This window comes from Ranitomeya variabilis, chromosome 5 (genome assembly GCF_051348905.1).
Source record: "Ranitomeya variabilis isolate aRanVar5 chromosome 5, aRanVar5.hap1, whole genome shotgun sequence".
In the NCBI taxonomy this organism is placed as follows: domain Eukaryota; kingdom Metazoa; phylum Chordata; class Amphibia; order Anura; family Dendrobatidae; genus Ranitomeya; species Ranitomeya variabilis.
This window is the reverse complement of record NC_135236.1, coordinates 673,123,155-673,135,897: the sequence shown is the minus strand read 5'-3', so window position 1 is coordinate 673,135,897 and position 12,743 is coordinate 673,123,155. Positions and strand designations below refer to the sequence as shown.

The 12,743-nt window shown below is 39.0% G+C and overlaps 1 protein-coding gene across 1 annotated transcript; it reads right to left on the bottom strand.

Annotated features, from left to right (window-relative positions):
* Positions 1–3,722: 3,722 nt before the first annotated feature.
* LOC143776953 (aldo-keto reductase family 1 member C1-like) lies at positions 3,723–11,290 on the bottom strand. The gene is made up of 9 exons (XM_077266826.1): positions 11,128–11,290; positions 10,779–10,952; positions 10,590–10,706; positions 10,412–10,489; positions 10,170–10,292; positions 9,803–9,912; positions 4,731–4,896; positions 4,567–4,649; positions 3,723–4,404 (listed from the first exon to the last, which is right to left on the bottom strand). The coding sequence occupies exons 1-9, from the start codon at positions 11,209–11,211 to the stop codon at positions 4,362–4,364; spliced, it is 978 nt and encodes a 325-aa protein (XP_077122941.1). The 5' UTR covers positions 11,212–11,290; the 3' UTR covers positions 3,723–4,361.
* Positions 11,291–12,743: the final 1,453 nt, after the last annotated feature.

Here is a 12,743-nt window from a genome sequence, read left to right as displayed (position 1 = left end):
GTTGAGCCTCCTGCTCCGGTGCTGGTCGAGGGCGAATTGGAGTACGTGGTGGAGAAGATTTTGGATTCTCGTATCTCTAGACGGAGGCTTCAGTATTTGGTGAAGTGGAAGGGCTATGGTCAGGAGGATAATTCCTGGGTTGTCGCCTCTGATGTTCATGCGGCCGATTTGGTTCGTGCCTTCCACGCGGCTCGTCCTGATCGCCCTGGGGGTCTTGATGAGGGTTCGGTGACCCCTCCTCAAGGGGGGGTACTGTTGTGAACTCTGTTTTTGGGCTCCCTCTAGTGGTCACAAGCGGTACTCTGTAGTGTTGTCTTTCTGCAGGTGGGCAACATCTGCTGGTTCGTTATCCTTGGTTGGTTTCCTATTTAGTTCACCTGGATGCTCAGTTCCTTGCCTGCTCTCAATGTATTCAGTGCTCTTCAGATTCCTTGTGACTACCTTGCTCCCAGTCTCTCCAAGACAAGCTAAGTTTTTGTTTGATCATTTTTTGATTATCAGCATTTATTATGTTTTTAGTCCAGCTCGCTAAAATGTGATTTCCTCGCTTGCTGGTTGCTCTAGGGGACTGAGTTTCTCCCCCCCACACCGTTAGTTGGTGCGGGGGTTCTTGTAATCTCAGTGTGGATATTTTGTAAGGGTTTTTTACTGACCGCACAGACCCCTTTACTATTTTCTGCTATCTAGTATTAGTGGGCCGCATTTGCTAAATCTGTTTTCACCCCTGTGTATGTGCCTTCCTCTTACCTCACCGTTATTATATGTTGGGGGCTTCTATTTCTTTGGGGATTATTTCTCTGGAGGCAAGAGAGGTCTTTCTTTCTCTCTAGGGGTAGTTAGTTCCTCAGGCTGGCTCGAGACATCTAGGATTTTTTAGGCACGTTCACCGGCTACTTCTAGTGTGTTTGGATAGGTTCAGATTTGCGGTCAGTCCAGTTTGCCACCTCCCTAGAGCTTGTCCTATGTATGTTACTTAGCTGGAGTAATTTGTGATCCTCAAACACTAAGGATCATAACAGGGAGGCCTGGCAGCCACGTGGAGCTGCAGCCTCTGAAAGGAGAAGGACCCGAAGGGTTGTATGTGGTGGAGCTTCTGAGGAAAGGAGCAGAGGAGAGGAACAAAGCTCAGAGGGGAACTGTGACCGTTCACCCTCAGAGCCGAAGCGCAGATCCGGGTATTGGGAGCCCGAGGCCTTAGTGGAACTGTAGGACACTTGGCAGAACCGAAGGGCTGAGAACTTTATGGGATTGGCCCACACCACACCTAGACGCAGCAGCACCTGAGGAGCCCAGGGCATGATAGAGTCCCTATAAAAAGGCTAAAGTTGCCCGTCATGCAGGTACCTGTCTCAGGACAGGGGGAATAGAGGACTCTGCAGAAAGCTTCAGGCAGCAGGGACTTCATGTACAGCAAGCGCTAGTTGGAAAGGCTCACTGACCTCAACTGGAAAATGGATTCTCCCATTGCTTCTGAGCCGGCCGGGCCGCATCACCATCAGTGCCTGGTACCCTGGACTGTGGCCTGCCAACTACAGTAAACCAGGTAAAGACTTTACAACTTGCGTCCTTTGTTCATTGCCCGGCATACACCATCCTTGCCATACACTATAGGACCCCTGGGGACCCTGCTTGTGGGAAGCGATACCATCTTTGCTGCAACAACATCCCCCAGAGGACCCACTACTGACCAATCACCACAGGTGGCATCACGACAAACTTTATCTACAATTCCCCTTAAAAGACCTTTCCCCCCTTTTATTGGGCGCCCAGGGCCACGGACCTGGTCGCAGCCACCGATTCATCCCCTTTAAGAAGCGACCAGACCCGGTACCGAGTACCCCGCCGCCCTGGCGGGCACTTCACAGGCCCTTAATAGAAGAGGGTGACACATACAGTATACGGGGACATGCAGATTTGTAGACAAATCTGGATGGGTTGTCAGATATGAGCTCACAATAATGACCCGTGGTGTTGTGATCCTAATGGCAGAGGATCTCAGGGTCTTCAGCAAAGTCTGCAAACATAAAAACTAGCTCTTAGGGAGGTGGTAACTGAGCTGACCACATACCTGATCCTAGCCCACAACTAATAGCAGCCGGGGAACGTACCTACGTTGGTTCTAGATGTCTCGCGCCAGCCGGAGATCTAACTAACCCTTTCAGAGAAAATACAGACCTCACTTGCCTCCAGAGAAAGGTACCCCAAAGTAGATACAGGCCCCCAACAAATAATAACGGTGAGGTAAGAGGAAAAGGACAAAAGTAAGTATGAACTAGATTCAGCAAAGAGAGGCCCACTAAATAATAGCAGAAATATAGAAAGCGGACTTATGTGGTCAGCGAAAAACCCTACAAAAATATCCACGCTGAATATCCAAGAACCCCCGTACCGACTAACGGTATGGGGGGAGAATATCAGCCCCCTAAGAGCTTCCAGCAAAATCAGGAATCACATTATGAACAAGCTGGACAAAAAACAGAATAATACAAATAGACAAAAAACAAGAAAGCAGGACTTAGCTTATGTTGCAAAAATCAGGACCAGTAGACAAGAGCAACCAGACAAGGGCTGATTACATGGATGCCAGGCAATGGACTAAGACTCCAGGAAGTTTAAATAGAAACACCCAGAGTCTTAACGAACCAGGTGACTACCAACCTGGGGAAAGAGTATCCAAGAGCCATACCGCGAGTGACCACAAGAGGGAGCCCAAAAGTATAGTTCATAACACCGTGGGAACTCTGTGTTCTGCCATATAGGGGTCTGTATATACCAGTGCCAAGCTATCAGGTAGACATGGGCAAAAACATATGATCTACACTGATCCGGCTTCCTCCTTGGCAAATGGAAAAAGGCAACATGGGCACCTGTCATGTTTTAATGCCCCTGTGACATCAGGAGGTCAGAACGCAATGCAAGGAGCTTATATTTAACAAAATATCAATGTAGCCAGTAATGTGAAATTTCTTATGAAATTACTAAAAAACATGAAAAAAAGCTATTGCATGTTACGGGTTTACTGAGACATAGACAGTTTCAGAAGACCACAGCGTCTGATTTCCCGCACTCCTGCACTGATTAGAAGCTCCTCGCCATCATATTAAACGGTGCAGGTTTCTTCTAGCAGTACAGGGGTTAAAATATTCAGTTAAAGAGCTGCTAGAGCTTTCCAGCTGTTGATGGTCTAAGCTGTTCAGTGTTGGCCACTCCCCTTTCCTATGTATACTGGCCTCTGCTTTCAGGAATGCCAGTATTAGTTTCTTGCTGCCTGGCTTTGGAGCTGGAAGTGTTGGTTGTATGAGGAGGTGTTTGGGATGTTTATGTAAAGACTGTTGTTTGGTTTTTCTGCTGTGTGCATTTCCTCATCCTCTTCTGTCTGTTTGTTTTTTCCTTCCTTCACTCTACGATGTTCCACTCTGTTGTTTGTGAGTGCATGTTAGTGTGATTTGTATTTTCCTTTACTACTGTACATATTTCCTTGATAGTCTGGTTTGTGTATTTTCATACACTACTACCCAATTCCCTGGGTGGGGGATGGAACATATTAAACGTGGATTCAGGAGCTCGGCAAGGTACGTGGCCACAATGTCTTCATCATTACAAGTAATTTGGGGAGCAGGGATGGCTAGAGTGCTCCCTAGCGCAAGGGATATGGAAGGAGCCCATGGTTTGAGATATCTGACAACAATGATGCTGACCTTGGGGACACTCTCACATCATGATATATTGATACGGATGATTTATTACTATTCATGTATCATATTTAAAGCCAGATCAGTAAAAATAAAACTTACATGGTGGAAAGCAACAGAAAAGAGTGTTTTAAAAGAAAATGATAAAAGACAAATTCATATAAATTTAAGGATGTTTAAAAAGCTAAGGGACCGCTATGGGCACGATCATAGATGCCCTTACAGATTCTCAGCTATGTGACAATCATGTGAAAGACTTAAAACAATGAAATTTATACTGTGTTGTACAGAATTTTAAAAGGATTCAAGGTACTGAATTACATCATTAGTTTTTGATTAGATAAAGGGGTATTGGGAAAACTTTTAAACAGTTGACAACTTCAAAGTAAGTTGCACATAAAATGTATTTTATTACAATATACAGAAGAATGTTGTACTCTTGACTTAAAACACAAAGAGATTTTGCTGTCGAATGGGATCATCTGAACTCAGCCGTAGAATTTCTCATTAGGTGTTAAAGTCATTTTAAATCTGAGCCATAATAAGCGCTATACCAAAGCCAGAATACATTTCTTAGATCGTATATTCTCTGAAGATCACAATCTGCTAGACTAAGATACTAAGACACCGGGGTTGATAGTATGAATCCAGAAAAATTGGCCAACGTTCTTAGTATTCATCGTGATATGGAAACTTAGGGCTTTCTTTCCAACTAAAGTAAAAGACAGAATACAAAAGTAAAGTAACTACATAAACTAAAATATAAATAAAAATACATTAATACATAATCTTAAAAATAATAATAAAAGTAAATATAAAGAAAAAAATGAATAAATATGTTCTCGGAAGCTAGAACGTCAGGAAAGACACTTACGCATCTATAACCAGGTAACGCATGTTTTTATTGACTCCATCTAGAGATTTCATGTCTTCATCACTTAAGTCAAAGTCAAAAACCTGTAAGTGAAAAGTAATAAAAAATATTGTTGCTTTTTTTTAGATGAAGGAAATTTTTCAAATTTTAATTTCTTCATTTACCTGGAAGTTTTCCTTGATCCTCTCAGGGTTGAAGCTTTTTGCCAAGACGACACATCCCCTCTGTAACAAATATCTCAGGGCCACCTGCGCAGGAGAGCGGTTCAGCTTCTTAGCGACTGTATTTAATATGGGGTCTTCAAGCACTTTGGGGGTATTTTGATCAATCCTGTCAGAAAGAAAATAAACTAAATCTCACATGATTATAAAATTTTGGTGAAAGGAAAGAAAACAAGCACATTGGTTAATGGTTCTCGGAAAAAAAAAAATGAAAAGTCATTATACGGCCGTCTGTGATGTCTCATTCTGTGAGCGACACTATTATATCAGCACTATATGTAATTCTATCATATGCATACTATGGATGATACTGTTACTACTATCACAGGATAGTCACTATTACATGAGACAGGATGTAAAGGGTAATACATGGGCAATGAAACAAGTAGTTATATTCTTGTACATAGGGGGCAGTATTATAGTAGTTATATTCTTGTATATAGGAGCAGTATTATAGTAGTTATATACTTGTACATAGGGGCAGTATTATAGTAGTTATATTCTTGTATATAGGAGCAGTATTATAGTAGTTATATTCCTGTACATAGGAGCAGTATTATAGTAGTTATATTCTTGTACATAGGGGCAGTATTATAGTAGTTATATTCTTGTACATAGGAGCAGTATTATAGTAGTCATATTCTTGTACATAAGGGGCAGTATTATAGTAGTTATATTCTTGTATATAGAGGCAGTATTATAGTAGTTATATTCCTGTACATAGGGGCAGTATTATAGTAGTTATATTCTTGTACATAAGGGGCAGTATTATAGTAGTTATATTCTTGTACATAGGAGCAGTATTATAGTAGTTATATTCTTGTACATAGGGGCAGTATTATAGTAGTTATATTCCTGTACATAGGGGCAGCATTATAGCAGTTATATTCTTGTACATAAGGGGCAGTATTATAGTAGTTATATTCTTGTACATAGGGGCAGTATTATAGTAGTTATATTCTTGTACATAGGGGGCAGTATTATCTATATATATAATTGTCTAAGGGGTACTTCCGTCTTTCTGTCCTTCTGTCGGCAACTTCCGTCACGGATATTCATTAGCTGATTGGTCTCACCAGCTGCCTGTCATGGCTGCTGCGACCAATCAGTGACGGGCACAGTCCAATTACTCCCTCCCTACTCCCCTGCAGTCAGTGCCCGGCGCCCGCTCCATACTCCCCGCAGTCAGCGCTCACACAGGGTTAATGCCAGCGGTAACTCACTCCGTTACCGCCGCTATTAACCCTGTGTGACCAAGTTTTTACTATTGACGCTGCCTATGCAACGTCAACAGTAAAAGGATCTAATGTTAAAAATAATTAAAAAAAAATAAAAAAATCATATACTCACCTTCCGCCGCCTTTCCCGCTCTTCGCCACCCTCCGGTAACCGCTCTGTGTAGGTGGCAGGTTCCGGTACCAAGGATCGTATGGCAGAAGGACCTGCCTTGACGTCACGGTCATGTGACCGCGATATCATCAAACCCTGGGACCGGAAGCTGCCGCCTGTACCGCGCACAGGCGACAGAACTACAAGTATGGTGAGTATGTTACAACTACAAGGGGCCCTCGGATCGGAAGTTGAGTATGTTTATTTTTTATTTTTTAACCTGTGACATACGTAGCTAGGCAATATACTACATGGCTCTGTGCTGTATACTACGTCACTGGGCAATATACTACATGGCTGGGCAATATACTACGTGCATATTCTAGAATACCTGGTGCGTTAGAATCGGGCCACCATCTAGTAGTAGTTATATTCTTGTACATAGGGGGCAGTATTATAGTAGTTATATTCTTGTTCATAGGAGCAGTATTATAGTAGTTATATTCCTGTACATAGGGGCAGTATTATAGTAGTTATATGCTTGTACATAGGGGCAGTATTATAGTAGTTATATTCTTGTACATATGGGCAGTATTATAGTAGTTATATTCTTGTACATAGGGGGCAGTATTATAGTAGTTATATTCTTGTTCATAGGAGCAGTATTATAGTAGTTATATTCTTGTACATAGGGGCAGTATTATAGTAGTTATATTATTGTACATAGGAGCAGTATTATAGTAGTTATATTCTTGTTCATAGGAGCAGTATTATAGTAGTTATATTCTTGTTCATAGGAGCAGTATTATAGTAGTTATATTCCTGTACATAGGGGCAGTATTATAGTAGTTATATGCTTGTACATAGGGGCAGTATTATAGTAGTTATATTCTTGTACATAGGGGCAGTATTATAGTAGTTATATTCTTATACATAGGGACAGTATTATAGTAGTTATATTCTTGTACATAGGAGCAGTATTATAGTAGTTATATTCTTGTACATGGGGCAGTATTATAGTAGTTATATTCTTGTACATAGGGGCAGTATTATAGTAGTTATATTCTTGTACATAGGGACAGTATTATAGTAGTTATATTCTTGTTCATAGGAGCAGTATTATAGTAGTTATATTCCTGTACATAGGGGCAGTATTATAGTAGTTATATTCTTGTACATAGGAGCAGTATTATAGTAGTTATATTCTTGTACATATGGGCAGTATTATAGTAGTTATATTCTTGTTCATAGGAGCAGTATTATAGTAGTTATATTCCTGTACATAGGGGCAGTATTATAGTAGTTATATTCTTGTACATAGGAGCAGTATTATAGTAGTTATATTCTTGTACATATGGGCAGTATTATAGTAGTTATATTCTTGTACATAGGGGGCAGTATTATAGTAGTTATATTCTGGTTCATAGGAGCAGTATTATAGTAGTTATATTCTTGTACATAGGGGCAGTATTATAGTAGTTATATTATTGTACATAGGAGCAGTATTATAGTAGTTATATTCTTGTTCATAGGAGCAGTATTATAGTAGTTATACTCTTGTACATAGGAGCAGTATTATAGTAGTTATATTCTTGTTCATAGGAGCAGTATTATAGTAGTTATATTCCTGTACATAGGGGCAGTATTATAGTAGTTATATTCTTGTACATAGGAGCAGTATTATAGTAGTTATATTCTTGTACATATGGGCAGTATTATAGTAGTTATATTCTTGTACATAGGGGGCAGTATTATAGTAGTTATATTCTTGTTCATAGGAGCAGTATTATAGTAGTTATATTCTTGTACATAGGGGCAGTATTATAGTAGTTATATTATTGTACATAGGAGCAGTATTATAGTAGTTATATTCTTGTACATATGGGCAGTATTATAGTAGTTATATTCTTGTACATAGGGGGCAGTATTATAGTAGTTATATTCTTGTTCATAGGAGCAGTATTATAGTAGTTATATTCTTGTACATAGGGGCAGTATTATAGTAGTTATATTATTGTACATAGGAGCAGTATTATAGTAGTTATATTCTTGTTCATAGGAGCAGTATTATAGTAGTTATACTCTTGTACATAGGAGCAGTATTATAGTAGTTATATTCTTGTTCATAGGAGCAGTATTATAGTAGTTATATTCCTGTACATAGGGGCAGTATTATAGTAGTTATATGCTTGTACATAGGGGCAGTATTATAGTAGTTATATTCTTGTACATAGGGGCAGTATTATAGTAGTTATATTCTTATACATAGGGACAGTATTATAGTAGTTATATTCTTGTACATAGGGGGCAGTATTATAGTAGTTATATTCTTGTTCATAGGAGCAGTATTATAGTAGTTATATTCCTGTACATAGGGGCAGTATTATAGTAGTTATATTCTTGTACATAGGAGCAGTATTATAGTAGTTATATTCTTGTACATATGGGCAGTATTATAGTAGTTATATTCTTGTACATAGGGGGCAGTATTATAGTAGTTATATTCTTGTTCATAGGAGCAGTATTATAGTAGTTATATTCTTGTACATAGGGGCAGTATTATAGTAGTTATATTATTGTACATAGGAGCAGTATTATAGTAGTTATATTCTTGTTCATAGGAGCAGTATTATAGTAGTTATACTCTTGTACATAGGAGCAGTATTATAGTAGTTATATTCTTGTTCATAGGAGCAGTATTATAGTAGTTATATTCCTGTACATAGGGGCAGTATTATAGTAGTTATATGCTTGTACATAGGGGCAGTATTATAGTAGTTATATTCTTGTACATAGGGGCAGTATTATAGTAGTTATATTCTTATACATAGGGACAGTATTATAGTAGTTATATTCTTGTACATAGGAGCAGTATTATAGTAGTTATATTCTTGTACATAGGGGCAGTATTATAGTAGTTATATTCTTGTACATAGGGGCAGTATTATAGTAGTTATATTCTTGTACATAGGGACAGTATTATAGTAGTTATATTCTTGTTCATAGGAGCAGTATTATAGTAGTTATATGCTTGTACATAGGGGGCAGTATTATAGTAGTTATATTCTTGTACATAGGGGCAGTATTATAGTAGTTATATTCTTATACATAGGGACAGTATTATAGTAGTTATATTCTTGTACATAGGGACAGTATTATAGTAGTTATATTCTTGTACATAGGAGCAGTATTATAGTAGTTATACTCTTGTACATAGGAGCAGTATTGTAGTAGTTATATTCTTGTACATAGGAGCAGTATTATAGTAGTTATATTCTTGTTCATAGGAGCAGTATTATAGTAGTTATATTCCTGTACATAGGGGCAGTATTATAGTAGTTATATTCTTGTACATAGGAGCAGTATTATAGTAGTTATATTCTTGTATATAGGGGCAGTATTATAGTAGTTATACTCTTGTACATAGGAGCAGTATTATAGTAGTTATATTCTTCTACATAGGAGCAGTATTATAGTAGTTATATTCTTGTACATAGGGGCAGTATTATAGTAGTTATATTCTTGTACATAGGAGCAGTATTATAGTTGTTATATTCTTGTATATAGGGGCAGTATTATAGTAGTTATACTCTTGTACATAGGAGCAGTATTATAGTAGTTATATTCTTGTACATAGGGGCAGTATTATAATAATTATATTCTTGTACCAATATCCTTGTCCTTACCAGCCCTCTATTTTGCTGTACCCCAGTACTCTGTATCCGACCAGCACGATATCATGAGATTTGCAGAACTCCAGTAATTTGCTCTGATTGAAGAATATGTGACATTCCACCTGTGCAGAGATGTAATGGCTCATTACTATATATATAATATATATAACAATGTGGATAATATGAATTATTGAAAGAACATTTCATTGTAAACAACAGGTTGATGACAAAATATTACAGCAATATGGCTGCTTATTTTCCAGAAACAGCACCACAACTGTCTATGGGTTATATCTGGTATTGCAATACCACACAACCTGTAAGGAAGATTGTCACTTTGTCTCATTTTTTAGGATATTTATGTGTGATTGATATGTACCTGGTTACACACTGGTTTGTACTTGAGTCCTGGCATGTTGAGAATCCGCTCCAGTTGCCGGCGGTTAAAATTGGAGACTCCGATGGATCGGACAAGACCGGCATCTCTGCACGCTTCCATAGCCTAGAGGTTATGGTAAGATAATTACAGAGATGTTTCATCTGAAAATGGGAATCTTACCCTGTATGGTGGAGGAGAAGTCATTCTGCCTGAAGTCACCCATAATCTTTCATTAAACTTACCTTCCATGTTTCTCGGATATCTGTGTTATGAAAAACCAATTTCCCATTTTTGTCTGTGGGATAGGGATCATCTCCGGGCTGAAGGGGGAAAGAAAAAAAAAGAGTTCACATATAATTAATGTCTTCTGCTCTGATCTGATTGGGAGCCACGGTGGATCCCACACACATATCCACAAACCTTAAACTCCACGGGGGTGTGGATCAGGAAGAGATCCATGTAATCCAGCTGCAGATCCTTCAGAGATTTCTCCAGCCCGAGTCGGACCCTCTCAGGTGTGTGGTTATTACCCGAAAGCTGCAGAATAAATTAAAAACTCATAACAGCTCGTCATCGACAAATAGTGAAAAGAATATTTTGATTGGTCACCTTCCCAGTGTAAAATATGTCTTCCCTCTTCACAGTCCCATCCGCAATCTTTGATCTAATGGCTTGGCCGATCTGGACCTCATTCCCGTATAAAAAGGCGCAGTCGATGTGGCGGTATCCAGCATCAATGGCGACCTTGGTGCTCTCACCGGCCTGTTCTTTGGTGTATTTAGCCTAATAAGATGCAATTTTTTATAAAACTCATTGTTTCCCTATGGGGTAAATGAAACATGTTGTGATGGCGCATTGTCCCAAATAGGGAAACGTTGCGGTGGCGAGAGACCAGCAGTAATGCCGCTTTGCTTTAGATTCAGTGGAGCAGCCGCTACTTTATGTCTGATGCACTCACCGTGTCCACCCCTGTGCCAAATCCGATCACCGGCATTTTATTCCCATCGTTCAGCACCACGTAGGAGTCCGGCTTCAGAGCCATGGTGTAATGTGTCCCAGTGTCTCGCAGTGCACAAGTTGCTGCCTGTATTTTGTCTAGTCCTTCCCCAATCGTACAGCTCATCCTATTGGTTAGTGAAAGCGGGAGTCTTTTTGAAGATATTCCGTAGCGTCATTGTTTAATATCTACAAAAACACATGTGATCCGAAAAATGAAGGGAGATGTCACGAGGAAACCTGATTGTTTTATAAGAAGTAAACAATAAAAGTAAATATAAAACATTGAAAGAATCTGCCTTTAACCCCTTAGTGACAGAGCCAATTTGGTACTTAATGACCGAGCCAATTTTTACAATTCTGACCAGTGTCACTTTAAGAGGTTATAACTCTGGAACGCTTTATCGGATCCCACTAATTCTGAGATTGTTTTTTCGTGACATATTGTACTTCAAGTTAGTGGTAACATTTCTTCGATATTACTTGCGATTATTTATGAAAAAAATGGAAATATGGCGAAAATTTTTAAAATTTTGCAATTTTTAAACTTTGTATTTTTATGCCCTTAAATCAGAGAGATATGTCACAAAAAATAGTTAATAAATAACATTTCCCACATGTCTACTTTACATTAGCACAATTTTGGAAACAATTTTTTTGTTTTGTTAGGGAGTTATAAGGGTTAAAAGTTGACCAGCAATTTCTCATTTTTACAACACCATTTTTTTTTAGGGACCACATCTCATTTGAAGTCATTTTGAGGGGTCTATATGATAGAAAATAACCTATGATCTTGAAATGATCTTTTTGCCTCCAAATTTTTATTTTACCAAGGGTAACAGGAGAAAATGGACACCAGAAGTTGTTGTACAATTTGTCTTGAGTACGCCGACACCCCGTATGTGGGGGTAAACCACTGTTTGGGTGCATGGCTGAGCTCGGAAGCAAAGGAGCGCCATTTGACTTTTCAATGCAAAATTGACTGGAATTGAGATCGGACGCCATGTCGCGTTTGGAGAGCCCCTGATGTGCCTAAACAGTAGAAACCCCCCAAAAGTGACCCCATTTTGGAAACTAGACCCCCCATGGAACTTATCTAGATGTGTAGTGAGAACTTTGAATGCCCAAGTGCATCACAAAAGTTTATAATGCAGAGTCGTGAAAATAAAAAATATTTTATTTTAACAATAAAGATTTTTTAGCCCCCAAGTTTTTATTTTCACAAGGGTAACAAGAGAAATTGGACCCCAAAAGTTGTTGTCCAATTTGTCCTGAGTATGCTGGTACCCCATATGTGGGGGTAAACCACTGCTTGGGCGCACGGCAGAGCTCGGAAGAGAAGGAGCGCCATTTTGGAATGCAGACTTTGATAGAATTGTCTGCGGGCGTTATGTTGCGTTTGCAGACCCCTAATGTACCTAAACAGTAGAAACTCCCAACAAGTGACCCCATTTTGGAAAATAGACCCCCCAAGGAACTTATCTAGATATGTGGTGAGAACTTTGAATGCCCAAGTGCTTCACAGAAGTTTATAATGCATAGTAGTGAAAATAAAAAATATTTTTTTCCCACAAAAAA

What these genes read in the sequence shown, in the direction of transcription:
- LOC143776953 (XM_077266826.1), bottom strand. Translation starts at nt 11,211, where the DNA reads ATGGCTCTGAAGCCGGACTCCTACGTGGTGCTGAACGATGGGAATAAA. An exon ending in ACACCCCCGTGGAGTTTAAG is followed by an intron (nt 10,490 to 10,589) that starts GTTTGTGGATAT and finishes TTCCCCCTTCAG; the next exon opens with CCCGGAGATGATCCCTATCC. An exon ending in ACAAACCAGTGTGTAACCAG is followed by an intron (nt 9,913 to 10,169) that starts GTACATATCAAT and finishes ATCTCTGCACAG; the next exon opens with GTGGAATGTCACATATTCTT.